This window comes from Thunnus albacares, chromosome 3, assembly GCF_914725855.1.
Source record: "Thunnus albacares chromosome 3, fThuAlb1.1, whole genome shotgun sequence".
NCBI lineage: Eukaryota > Metazoa > Chordata > Actinopteri > Scombriformes > Scombridae > Thunnus > Thunnus albacares.
Window position 1 is genome coordinate 6,344,566 of NC_058108.1, and position 14,792 is coordinate 6,359,357.

The 14,792-nt window shown below is 42.7% G+C and overlaps 1 protein-coding gene across 6 annotated transcripts in view; it reads right to left on the reverse strand.

Moving 5' to 3' along the window:
• crebbpa (CREB binding protein a) overlaps positions 1-14,792 on the reverse strand; it is a 46,207-nt gene that overhangs the window by 25,590 nt on the left and 5,825 nt on the right. For all 6 annotated transcript variants that reach the window (XM_044345971.1, XM_044345975.1, XM_044345974.1 and 3 more), the window contains exons 2-3: positions 6,806-7,542; positions 1,268-1,432 (exon numbers count right to left, since the gene is read on the reverse strand). In XM_044345971.1, coding sequence (XP_044201906.1) covers positions 1,268-1,432; positions 6,806-7,542 — 902 coding nt within the window. The remainder of the gene's footprint in view (positions 1-1,267; positions 1,433-6,805; positions 7,543-14,792) is intronic.

Genomic DNA, 14,792 nt, shown 5'->3' on the forward strand with positions numbered 1-14,792 from the left:
TTAGTTCTTCTTTGATTGTCCAACCTCTCAACAAAGTTACATCTCATAGAGTAGACTTGTCACCCAATTATAGGGTCTGTCAACGACTGATTATCATGAAGCATTTCACACACCAATCAGGGCGAGATTTAAAACATTCCCCAAGTTCTGATAGATGGCAATTTAAGCTTCTATAGTTATTAATTGTAGAATATGGACAGTATTGTAAGACTGATTACAGACATGATTACAGATAGACAGACACAGATTGGCATACTCGCTGAAGTTGAAGGGTTGGAAACAGATTTGCAAATCAAGACAGTTATTACTAACGTTTGGCCCTGACATTCTGGGCTTCAACTAACACAATGCAGTGGTGGAACTACGGCTGGGCAATATGGCCAAAAAAAAATGAAATCTCAATTTTTCACAATTCAGTCCAGGGTCAGTTCACGATTTTAATACATATTTTGAAACATCATATTTCTTAGAACATCATGTTCAGGACAGTTGAGCGAGAATAATAAATGACCAGCACCACCTGCATCCCACCTGTTATCCGACACAGCTATGGACTGTCAGTACCAGATGCTTCAAATGCTCCAAGTAGAACACAGGCATCCAGTGAAATAATCAGCTTCAGCACAGACGGAGCAGAAAGGTCTTTTCACTAATTCATCTGCTCCTGCCGTTTGTGTTTCTTGACAAAACATCAGCCTTATACCTGCTGGACTGCTGGCTAGCTAGCATTAACTACTCAACAGGCAGGGACAGATTGTAGAATCTGCAGTGTTCGGTCAAATTTCAGCCTTTTGACTCTGACATGATGCTTCATCAACAAACACAGACCGCGTGGATGAAGACCAGTGTGCGGACACCAGTCCCGTGAACTGTGGCAGGTGTGCATATAGTCTAACTATTCATGTCACATTTTAAAGGACTGTTGTGACTCCAGACAGCTCATGTAGCAGCTATCATCTATGTTACTTTTTGACTAAAAGTAAGTCTTTGTACATGTTGTAAAAACTTTTACGATTTAGACATTTTACATATTGTGCAAAAACAAAAATTGTACTTAATCTGATATATTGCCCAGCCCTGTGTGGAACACTGACTTATTTTGTCAATAATAAATTCTGATAACTTTAAAATATGATACTCAAATAGTACAACATACAGTTCAAAGCTCCATGAGTGGTACTGCCATTCATATGACTAAAACATCTAGAGAGAAATGCTGTGTTATTGTGTATATGGTAATGTCTGAATATGTGTGACAAGCACTAACCATGTTTGGCACACTCGTGACAGCGGCCCCTTTGAGCTCATTGGGGAAGGGTGGCAGACTGTTGGCGAGGGCAGCCTTGTTCTGGAGCTGCTGCTGACCGGGCGCTGTGGCGCCTTGACCGTAGGACTGGGCTGCAAACGGACCCCCATTGCTGCCCAGGCCCATCTGGAAAGACAGACAGATGACATAGAAGTTAATACAATATTTAGCCGCATTAGCTTCACACACTGACAGAATATCATTATACAGCCTTGAAACCTGTACGGCCTGATTCAGAGTTTGGTCAGAGATTTCACAAGTTTAAAATATGAATGTGATATGCTTAAAATTTTACGTAGGGGGGATTATAACTTTGTTATTTACACCATACTACTAGCTAGCTGCCAATATCGGTCTGAAAAGGATGTGCCGCTATTAGCTAGATTGTTTCCATAAACAACAGTAAACAGGCACAGCTAACTATTTCTTGAGATGTCTGGATGTTGGGAGTGTAACATTTACACAAAATTCATAGTTCAGTATGTAACTCAGTTTCGTGGTCACGGCTCAGTATAATTTCAGTACAGCAGAAAAAAAAAAAAAGAAAAGGTAGAAAATAAAACAACATAAAATTTTAGTCTTTTATTTTGAAAAATGTCAACATCCAACTATGGCCCATTGGTCAAAACTATCACTGAAACAGTTTAGTTGTGCTGCAGTGGAAAAGAAAAACAACCTTTCTGTTTCCTGCAGGACACCTGCTGACAGCTGTTTTATGCTGATTTATGGTCTAACTGTATATAAAGTAGTTGAAACTAGCTCCACCTCCAGCAGCTACAACAGTAAAACGCTGCTCTAACACTGATGCTTCAGTATTAATAACGTAATGATGTCATATATAATAATATATCAGTCAGAGGGACCAAACCACTACTTTTACTGCAATACTTTTTAAATACATTTTTCTCTCTCAGAACTGGTTCTTAAGACGTGCTGTCTGACCAAGTGAAAAGTGAAAAGCTGACCATCACAGAGACGGGAGGGGGACAGGGGGGCATGGCATTGTTTCACTACGGAGATAACATAGCATATTTTAATAATAAAGTGTTGCACTCGGTCAACTGTTATGAGTCTCTAGTTTGTCGTTCTGATGGCAGTGACACCACAGGGTAACCAGGCTACCTTGGGTAAGTCAGCTAGCATACACCCGTGGGCGTGCTACAGCTAAGTGGTGCGCTGCCAAAACTTTCAGGGTGGAACTCTCGCTCTAGAATTATTGTTTTAGTATTGGATTAGTTGAACTGAGCTAGCTCTGCCTTTAAATAACAACAAGACCAGGTCAAAACCTAGAGTATTGCTGGACCAACCTTGTATGGTCAATGTGTGAAATTGTGGCCAATTTGTTACAGGTATAGTCAGTGGTAGTGTCTATAAAAGTGAATTCCTGGATATTAAATGTTCAGCTGCAATTTTCTGTAGTGGTCCCAGTAATATTAGCGGGTAAAGTGTACTGAAGTGGCAATAGTAGCAATACTTTCCACTCATATCTTGTGATGTTTGATTTGAAAGAGAACTTATTTTAATCGGAACTATTCTAATTACCTGTTAACTCCCTATGCTCTTTCATCTGTTCTTATCTGCAGATGTCTGTGAACTTATGGTCTCATCCATATGTTTATTGGCATGCTAAGCTGACAGCCTGTCAGCTGTGTGACTTAATATCTGCGCCGCGACAACAAACCGACCAACAAACACCATAAACACATCTGACACCTGCCAAGCATGGTGCTGTTCAACCCGGAAACCCCACAGCTCCACCTTATTTTTATACAGTATATGGGCTGCACACAGCACGCCACGGCTATGCTAACAATGCTATCCATACTAACTAGCTGCTAGCCGCCGTGCAGGCTGGTAAAATGGATCCGTCGCGTCTCTTCATATCAGTGGGTTGGTGCTCCTGTCAGTGTCAGATGCTTCCATAGGTAAATGTGTGTTTTTTTTTTATTTATTTCGGGACTGTGCTCACTCTCAGTCCTGAGGAGAATGAGGTGCACTTGGGGCTCCACTATAAAGGCCCCCTAAGGATGTAATAGAAACTGTTTGTGCCGATTCATTTTAAAAGAGCAGCGGCCAATGGGGAACCTCCAACACTGGGCCAGTTGACCAACGGTGTAACTTCATCACTCAGTGAGTCAGTGACGGATGGACATTTGACGTTATAGGGCTGGTCTGTGGCTGGTCCAGCCAAAAATAAAATAAAATAAAATAAAATAAATAAAACAAAAACAGGACATTTAATTAAGGGATCATCTGGTTATCTACACCAAATATCTATAGTTTCTCAGTTGAATTTCTGGAAAATATACAATCGCAATATATATTAAGTTCAAAATATAATTTTGAATATATCTTGACAATAATAACACATTTTATTCATAGAGCATTTTTCAAGATACTCAAAGACGTGACAGAAGAGTTTACCCATGTCGCCCACCCTCAACAAGAACCATGACTGCATAAATAAAGATGTGAGGCACCAGGGGGAATAAATCCCTGTTAGTGCCATGCTTTACACACTGATCAACTCGCTGCTGCTCTCTCATCCAAGGAGCTGCTGGGAGACCCGACCAGACTCCGCCATGCCAGGCCAGGCTGTATCCCCCTCAGGCTGTTGACACCGCTCCAACAGACCAGATAAAAAAAGACCCAGCTGAGACGACCAGACACTGGCAGCCTTTCAACACAGCTGAGCAGGCGGTCACACACTGTCGCGCACACACGCACACAAATGAACACCCCCTCCGCTTCGCTCTTCCCATTCAGTGCCCCACTCTCTGACACACTCCACACATCGGCAGGCAGGACAGTTGCCAGCTATCATCTCGCCGCTCTGCTGCCAGTACAGACTATTCAGCTGAGCTGCTCTCACTCCTTCTTCCTCATTGCACCCGCCCTCTGTCGTTCTAACTGATTAAGTGGTTTACAATACCTGTCTTCCTCTACGTGACTGACAGGGCAAGTAGCCATATAATAAGCCAGAGAAAGAGGGGGAGGGTTCTCGCTCAAACAATTAAAAAAAAAAGGAGCGCGGGGGCGGGAGTGAGTGACAGCAGCCTCTCACCAACACAAATACCCAGAAAGAGATTTACAACCTGCGATTAAAGCACAATAGCGGAAACCACACACAAAGACTGGGCCTAGTGGTTTTCTCCTCTAGAGCTGTTAGTGCCATGATAATCACAGGAGACCAGCTGAGCTTACACACACACACACACACACACACACACACACAAGGCCTTCCCCATGCTGAGAGTCCCTGCGCTGATATTTTTTACATCAGCTTTTAATCTTTCTTGTGGTTAAAGCATGTGTGTGTAAACTATATTTGAGAATCAATCTCACACACATTCACTATCTCTCAAAGTCTCTTCTCAGCGGCTACTAGTAGCATCTGTCTGTGTGTTGTGGTTACTTACAGCTTCGGTGGCTTAGCTCTGACACGCAGCCAGTAAAATAGATGGCTTCCTACCAACTTCCTGTGAAACCACACTGGTGGCAATCTTACCTTAACAGCCAGTAACACCATGCATACACACATTCTCACATACATGTATAAATTAGTGTCCCAGCACTAATCTTGACACTGACTGAGCAGTTGACAGCAGTGTCAACATCAGCTTCTTGCCAAAAGTTGAAGTAGAGCTTCCAAGTGTGGAGTGCATATTTAATTTCTTAACAATCTGAGTGCTGAAAATGATAGGGGAGCAAGAGAAGACTGAGTAAATCTACAAATGGAGTTTATTGATGAATACACCATATAAATAAAAAGGGGTAATTTGGAGAGTGGGTGGCTTCAAACTAGTTCCTTATCGATGATCTCAAAAGCTTTAGTGTGTTGCTGTAGAGAATGTATTAAACAATGCATGTGTGGTGTGTTATGGTAGTTAGTGCATCTCCATTCTCATTAAAGAGTAAGCAAACCCTCAAATTCTGCTAGACTAGGTCATACATACATATACACACACACACACATATATATACACACACACACACACACACACACACACACACACACACACATATACATATATATAAACCAAAGAGACAAACCAATGAGGGCAACCAATTATGAGGGGGCTGGGCGCCAAGTTAGCTTGTTAGCCTGGATGCTAGCTGCAGGAGGCTCGTGCGAGGCTCCACGGAGCCCCACGAGCAAGAACTCAGTGTGAGAGACACTGCGTGGGGGGTGGGATCCTCCCGAGCCAACAGACCGAGGAGCCACCAAACATTCAATACACACACATTGAAGTGTAAAACAAGAAGGGCCTGGCCTCATGAAAATAAGGAAAACAAACAAAACAAAAAAAAAAAAACGTTAACATCAACAGCAGTTGCTTGCCATCCACTGAGGCTGGCTTGTCTATAGCACGGTATTGCAATATTGCAGCCCTAACTGTCTGCACACTGCACAGTTTAGTCTGGAGTTTCTGTGTGGGTACCTGTGTTGTAGCTGGGCAAGTGGCTCAGCCATGAGATGCTCTCCGTGTGTGTGTGTGTGTGTGTGTGTGCGTCTTTGTAAAAGTGCCAGTACATAGTCGTAGCGCTGCTGTTAATTGTGGTTAAGTTAACAGCCCTGAATATCTTGTTAAGCACTGAATTCAGCACAGTTATTGGCAGGCCCATGTGTTGTGTTTACTCCAGAAGAGGAATACATCTCGCATTCATGTATGATGTCATCTCTCCGTTACAAGCAGCTATGTGTGAGAGCCACAACCTGGGCTACAGTCAGCCAGTGTTTCACTATAAACAGGGAACTAGGGCTGTAGTCTGCTGGTCGACTGGTCGATTAGTTGTTCGATATGCTCTCGTCCGACTAAATTCTCATTGGTCGAATAATCTCCGTGTTAATTTCATAAGAAGAAAAGTGCTACATCGATAGCTTTGCAGCGGGAGGGACAGACTAACAAATTACCTGTGAAAACAGGGGTGTATTCAAAACACCCCCGTTGTTTTCACAAATTTGATATCCAAATGAACATCTATTCATTTGGAAATCGATAACGTTTGGGAGTCTCTGTGCAACAATGTTCCGGTACGTGAGTCAACCTCTGCTGTTGCCTGGGAAACCACTGGTAGCGTGGCTCCGTTAAGGAGTATGTTTACGTAGCAAGCGGGAAAGAGCGAGAGGCAGAGAAGTGATGGTGGATGCGAGTAGGAGTAGTTTCCCCAAATGCTGGAAAAGGGGGTTAGCTCCAAAGTTAGCAACAACGGGTTAGCATAACCTGAAGACACAAAACAGAGAAATACAGAACAGAGAAATGTGTCGCTGCCGAGTTTACTGTGCACTACTGTCCCATTGTGATTTTCTTTGTTGACTACAGCCCTACAGGGAGCCCACCCACAAAATCAATACACAACTTAAATGGATAGCTCAGTGCAAATAATCAATCAGATCTGCCAAATTTAAAGTTATGTACACCTCAATACATTTATGCCTCAAAATGCACATGCATAAAGACTACACTCAAAGAATGTTGGGAAATAGGGGTGACTCACCTTGCTCATGTTGCCTGCTTGCTGGGCTGCACTGAGGGTGGCGTGAGCGCCCATCTGCTGTCCTCCCTGGGTGAGAGTCTCTGCCAACGCACTTCCTGCTCCTCCTGGTCCTGGTGCTGCTCCCTGCATTGTCGGTCCCTGGTACTGCATGCCTGCCACCCCTGCTCCCCGTCCTCTCCCAGCTCCAGGTCCAAGACCACCATTCATCACTTGCCCAGGTTGGGGCTGCCCTCCCTGGGCCAAGAGCCCAGCATGGCCTTGGCTATTATTCATCATGGCCTGATTGAAGCCTGTTGTGTTCAAGCCCATTGTTGCAGTATTATTGTTGTTGTTCTGCCCTGCTACCCCAGTTGGTGTTCCTGCTTTTTGGGCCTGGGGGGACGGGTGGTTGTTGGGGGAGCCCTGGCCAAGGGGGCTCTTACCCAGTGATGTGCCCAGCTGAGACCCCATACTGCCTGGCTGAGGGCTTGCTGAGTTCAGCCCTGCACCTGCAATACTAGAGGTGCTACCGGCTCGAAGGAGCTCTGAGAGCTGCTTGTGCTTGGCGGCTGCATCTGGGACGACGGTGGCCCCACCACCGCCGCCAAGGCCTGCCGGTGTGCCACCTGGCCCACCAGCTCCAGGTGCTGTTCCACCATTTGAAGGCATCCCGCCCATCAGATTCAGATCTCCTCCATTAGGGATCAACTCATCTGGAAGGTCATTCTCCAAATCATCCCAGGACAGTGAGCCCAGATCTAGAATAGAGGGAAAAGGAGAGAAAAATATGAATTTGAGTTGAATTTTAGAGAAGTTAACAGTGTCAGCGGTGATGCACTGGATTTTCTTGACATTGTCTCAAAGTGTTTCAACAAAGCGTGGCAGTCAGTAAGAAACATTCACTCTCCTAGGCCTCATTGCCTTCGTGGTCCTGCACATAAGACTGCAGAAGAACCAATGCCAAATATTGATATTTTCTCCATTTGTCACTGGTATCAAAAACCCTCAATTCCACACAAGACAGAAGGTGTCAAAAAACAAAAAAAAAGATATTCTCTTTCTCCTCAGCTAATTCTTTGTCTCAGTAACATTCCCAGTAAGGATACACAGTACATTAGTGGCCAATAAATGAGAAAATTTAATTCATGTTATTCTTCCAATAATAATTTCAGTCACTAATCCGATAATGCAAAAGCTTTTTTTACATTGGCTGCAGACTAAGGATGCTGTTTGAAACCCAGATCTGAATGAGATCAGATCAGGTCGTTTCACGGTACTGAAAGAACTCAAAGGAGAGTAGCTGAGCAGGAAACATGATTTTAGTTAAGTTTATGGTAGTCCGTTCAGTCTTGCCTCTGCCTTTTTCTCCTCTTGTCTGTGTCAGTGCCTGCTTTTGCACAAGAGTAGGGCTGGGCTCCCAACACACACACACACACACACACACACACACACACACACACACACACACACACACACACACACACACACACACACACAACAGCAGTTAAACTTCAGAGCAGAGGCCACGGTGGAGAGAGTCAAACAGACTTGAGGTTATATTTTAACTCAAGTGTACAGCAACAATGCTCGTTGCCGTATAATAGATGAATGACAGCACAGAGACCAGTTTATTGTAAGACCTGCACCCTTTCAAATGTCAACACAATTAGTGATCCATTAATAAGTAAATGCAGTCTTTACTTGATGGTGGAGGCTCTCATTGGTTTTACATTAGAAAAAAAACTTGCCAGTCTCAGTTATCACCACACCAACCAGATCATTATTGGTTATCGTTATCGGCTCTGAAATTCCACATCTGTGCATTTTCAATTCCCAGTTATGGGATAGTAATGAGCCAGCATGCTAACTGGTGATGCACTGCGGCCATGTCCCTGCAGCACAGGACAGAAACAAGACGCAGTGTGATAATAAGAGCGTTGCTACTGGCTGACAAACACAGTGTGACAGGATAGAGAATCCAGCAGCACTTGGAGCTCCTGCTGGGCGGTGGAGGAATATTTGTGTCACACCATCCAGAGGTGTGAGCATAATGCAGAGAGCCTAGGGAGTCATGATTTGTTTGAGATGGAGTGATTAAGACAGCAAGAAGAGATGGGAGGTGTGTGTGCATTAGGTCTGTTGAAATAAAAGATCCAAATTTTTACCAGCACGGACGCTACGTCATTGAAATTTACTTTTTATTGTACTGGGGGAACATTTTGCATGGGAAAGACACACAGGCGGGGAATAAAAACACTTTTTGCTTCCAACAAATAAGTCAGCCAACAGTGTCCTTGTGTTTCTGAACTGCCAGCCTTACATAATGTTAGGAGGCTAAAATTATTGTCTTAAAGGCCTTAAACACCAATGGTCCAACCACAGGTGTTTTTGCTTATTTTGCATGAACAGACCCCTTCTCAAGATTGTGAGGATGTATACAAACTAGTGCATTGAGTTTGGTGACCCTCAACTAATTCCCAGTTTAGCTCTGCCTACCTTCAACCTGAGCAGAGGTCTAATCAGTCAGAATAACTGAAAATACCTGTGTGGCTGTGCAAGGCCTTTAATTATCTAACATCCAACTCAGTTCTTCACAAGTGGTGAATAGATTTGATAACCTTGGATGAAATTATTTTACCACAGCAACACAGTTGCACTGGCGTGAGTAGCTGGCTGGCGACACCACGGCTATGAGTGGTAGTGAGAGCTGAGGAATGTCACTTCATCTAAACCATACCCTTATAAAATTAAGCTTATCAGTTATCCACATACGATCATCAGGGCCCTAGTCTTACACTACATGATGGGAGAGGACGGACCAGAGCAGACAGAGTGAAGCAGTCCTCCTCCCATCTGCTGCTGCTGGATGTCTTCATTGAGATTCAGTCAGGATCCAGCCTTTAATGAGAGCACTTGGCCTACGCACTTCCCTGAGTAAACACAGCCTTCCAGATCTGCTGTGCTAGCCCGCTGTTGGTCCCTGGCATCAGGCAAGCAGGTGCTCCATGTGGAGAAAGCTTGTTTAAGGCTGACGGGACCATCCGTCTTTGCCTCACTCGCAGCCCCTCCTCTCAAACCAGCAGCCACATGGATGCTCTCAGAGCAGCATTCAATTCCACCGCATGTGCTCAGGCCTGGCCCTGCATTAATTTCTGAACGGGGACACACACACACTGTGCGACCTTGCCCCCAGGCTCCTTGGCTGGGGACCAAAAATGCAAAGCAATGTTTTGGTTAGGTAGCACCACATGCAGTCAGGGGAGCCCCTACCATGGATGGAGGGGGAGGGGACGCAGAAATGGAGTACTTCTCATCTCTTGCTGGGGCCTTCTTTCAATACTTTCCCTGCTTCCATTTATTTCCTAATTATCCTTCCCTCCTATGCTCTTTTACCCGTTTTCTCTCCTTCCTTAAACTTCCTACTTGCCACACAGCTCTCTGCTTTTCCTGTTATATCCCCTGTGGCTCCCGTCTGGGAATTGGTGGCTATAAATACCCACAAAAGCAGCCCCAGCAGTGGTCCAGTCTGGGGTTGTCTGTCATCTTCCCCAAGGGCCGAGTGTCTGGCCTTAGAGGGACAGGTGCAGTATGGTGCTGCCTGGCATTTCACTTGCTGTTCAGTATCACAGCAGGGAGAGAAAGAAAGCCATTTGGTGCTGCCAACGGAAATTTAAATAAATTTAACAAATTATGGAGGCTTACACAGAATTTGTGGTATAATGGTACGTGTATTTGTCCCGAACTGTCATGGTACTGACGTTACTGTTCGGTGCATACAGTCATATGAAGACGCTCTGTGACTCAAACAACTGCTGTCAAAATAGTTTCATAATCCACATAGTCTGATGTGCAGAACATTGATTCTAGAGCGCGAGTTCCATCCAAATGTTCTGGCAGTGCACCACCTAGCTATTAGCGAGCTCATGGGTGTATGCCAGGCGGCATATTGCGGGGAGGAAAAATTAAGCCAAACACTGCAGTTCTTCGAATGGCCACTTGAGGCTGACACCAAAAGTGAGTCAATCCCAAGCGAGTAGCGCCGGGTCTGAAAAGTGTAGTCAATGCAGAAGTGCCTTAAATCTGCATTCTAGATTTTCTCACTTGATTTTTACTTCGGTGAGTTTATGGTCTCAATCGCTAGTTTCAATTATTCAATACAGCATGACATTCATTTTGTAGATTATGTCCCCATTTAAAGTAAAATACATGAACATGTTTACAGCTTGGTACAAAAAACTGTAGCATTGTGGTCACCTAAAAGAATGTTGTTCAGTGTTTGGTTATACGAAAAAGCCTCTAAGGAGTGGAATGTAATTTTTTTTCCCGGTGAGTACATTTTGTTTTAATGGCTTTAAGTCTGTTTTCTGCTAGCGAAAATTAGCATTAGCATTATCACAGTTAATCACAGACTGTAAATGCACCATGCTAACCAACCTAACAGCTAGCGTTAGGGTCACTTCTGGCTCCAAAAATCCAAGATGGAGACAGTCAAAATGCAGATTTGAGGCTTCAAAACAGGAGTCCACAAACCAATGGGTAACCTCATGACGGCTAAGTCCATTATTTATTATTTTTTACAGTCTATGGCGTATGCTAGCTGGCTTAGCCAAGGTAGCCTGGTTACCCTGTAACGTTGCTGTCGTCAGAATGAAAAACTAGAGACCCATAACACTGACCGAGTGAAACACTATTATTAAAATATGCTCCATTATCTTCCTTGTGAAACAATACCGCGTCTCCCCGTCCCACAGGGCTTTGAGTGAAGCCGTTCAGAACAACTATAAAAAAATTTGATTTCTGACGTGGTCAGACAGCACGTCTTAAGAACCAGTTCTGAGAGAGAAAAATGTATTTAAAAAGTATTGCAGTAAAAGTAGCGGTTTGGTCCCTCTGACTGATATATTATTATATATGACATCATTAGATTATTAATACTGAAGCATCAGTGCGTAAGCAGCATTTTACTGTTGTAGCTACTGGAAGTGGAGCTAGTTTCAACTACTTTATATACAGTTAAACAATAAATCAGCATAAAACAGCTGTCAGCAGGTGTCCTAACTCCTTGTAAAAAACAAAAAGGTTGTTTTCTTTTCCACTGCAGCACAACTAAACTGTTTCAGTAATAGTTTCCACTGCAGCACAACTGAAATGTTTCAGTAATAGTTTTGACAAATATTGGCAAAATTATTAGACGGGCTACTTTGGAAAACATTTGTGGCAGCAACTTCAACTGCACAGGAAGTATTAAAAAGTCCACTGACAGTGCTGCATTTTCCATATAGGCCACATTTATGGACTCAATGAATGAATGAATGAATGATCTTTAGTTACATTACATTTTTTTATGGCAGAGCCATCTTTAAGATGCATTTCAAACACATACTAAAACAGGCAATGTTGTCAAAGTAACAGGTCAGTACAGTATGTCATGAGAAAAATGTCGGCTATGCCTCAACCTCACATTGTAATTTTATGGTTTAAAATGTCCTAGAACACTTTTATATTTTTTGCCATTGACCAATTATGCAAACTAATGTCCAATGCCCCAAATCATGTTTTAAAAATAAAATATGATATAATGGAATTTCCTGCAGTAATATATGGTGAAATACATGTTATATATATATACGTATGTTCTCAATGCGTTTAGTCACACTCAATGGAAAAACGTACTCGGGCATGAGGTACTGAATTAGCTCTTTCAATCCCTTGCCGTCTACCACACATATTAGCAGCATATCGGTCTCAATCATTCGGCACACCAACTGGGTTATGGCCTAATAACGAAGTAACACTTACGTTGTTATTACAGATAGACTATAAGATTAGAATGCTAGGCTAACAGTCCGTCAGCTGTTTGACTTTATATCCACACCTTGAAGTCTTTCTGAGAACACAAACACCATAAACACACCAGTCTCCTGCCGAGGACAGTGCTATAAAACCGGAGACACCTCAGCTACACTTTAGTTTTATAATCTATGAGCTACACACAGTACAGCACAGCTATGCTAACAATACCAGCCATGCTAACTAGCTGCTAGCCGCCGTGAGGGTTGGTGAAATGGATCCGTCACATCTCTTTGTATATGCGGGCTGGTGCTCCATGTGACGCTTCAGTTAGTAAACGTGTGTTTTAAAACTTGTTTCGGGGCTGCACTCACTCTCTGTTCCACAAGATACCAAAATTTGGCACTGGCGATTTAACGTAAAGAACATGAAGTAACGAGTTCAGTACCAAACCTTGGTACGCAAATTAATAAATAGGCCGACATGCGTAACTGGTCAAAAATATTCTCAGTGGTTAACAGTTAACATCCCTAGTGTATAACAAAGTGAATGTTCATTCTTAAACCATACCTGCTTACTGCTCATAGGTGTGGAGTATATCAACAGAGAAGACAAGGGGGAGGAAAGATGCCACCCATAAGGAAGCTAGAGTGTAGAAGACATCAACAGACTGATGGGCTTCTTAAAGAAGAAAACTGTTGGTCAGTAGATCATAGAGTCATAGATCATCAGTATATTAGAATGAATACACTGCTGTGTAGCAAGCACCAAGGAGCAGCTCAGCAGGGCACTTTGTGAGCTGAGCATGGACTCGTGAAGTGAAGATGAAAATAGAAAAGACGAGGACAACTACAAGTCGACTTGATTCAGTAGATTCACGTGATTTGAGTCAAGTCATTCACATGTTTTGTTACTTTTGACATAGGTTTACTTTATAAATAATTTAATTTAAAACCAATACATAGGCTAGGTAAAACATGATTAAAAACATGTTCTCCCTTAAAATAACCTTGTTTATTTTCGTTGAATAAGTACATTTGTTTATGTTTCTAGTAAAACAATACATTTACCATCATTGTGGCATTTCTTGATAAACTTCACAGTGACAGTGTCAATAATAAAAAAAATAATAACGTCTAAGGATTCTTAATTACAAGAGTTCTGTTCAGTCAGAATAGGTGTCATTTTAAATATTAATAGCCATTTACAGACTGTGTGGGCTAAAACACACAAGAAGCCTAACTCTCCTTTACAACAATTCACTATATTTTTGAAGTCAGGTAGGTAAACTCATTCAAATATGCAATAAATAATATCAGTGTGCATGATGAAATAATGGCATAAGCATGGACCTGAACCCCCCCCCCCGTAGCTGACTACTCCACCCACTGGCTGGCCACTCTACCAGGCTGGTAAGCCCTGTGAACACAGACTTACAAAGAACAAGGCCCTCGACTCAAATGTCAATATTATAGACCAGATGAAACACGATTTGAGAGCATCTAACTCCCGTATCTTGAAATACTCCCAAGTGAATCAGGATAGACACATGGGACATACCACTGGGAGGACTTTGATTTGAACGTTGCAAAGTGGGCGTGGCATAATGAATCTTAGCTCTGTGCTGCTATAAGTTAAAGATTGATTCATGGGTGGATATTATGATGTTATTGGTTGACATTGGTTGGTTCAAACACATAAGCACACATCATATTTTGTTTTATGCTTTTGATATAAGAATACAAAGAAACTGATTGTTTTGTATTTCTATGACATTTATTGTTACAATAGATATGACCGGAGATGTGATCTTAAAGGGTTAGAAAAGGCATTTTTCATTTCATCCCTACTTTCACTGCCTAATCATTTTCAACCTTCTGGTTTAAGCATCTTACATTAATCAGCCTTCATCAGGTCATGCAAGACTAAACAGATAAATGCGTCAGCCACTCAGCATGCAAACCGCAACAGCTTTATTTACATTGCAGTTAACAAACCAAGTCTTGCCATGTCAGTTCAAATAATCATATAAAATTACTCATCATCAGCTGATTAATACCTTAATGACAATTATGAATTAAATGATATTCTGTAAGGTCTGCTAACAAATCAGTGACTCGACCTGAAAGGACACTTAAAATTAGGGCTACCCCCTGACAGTCGACCAAACCGTTCATTGATGACAAGAGTCTTAGTCAACCAAGTTTTTATTAGTCTG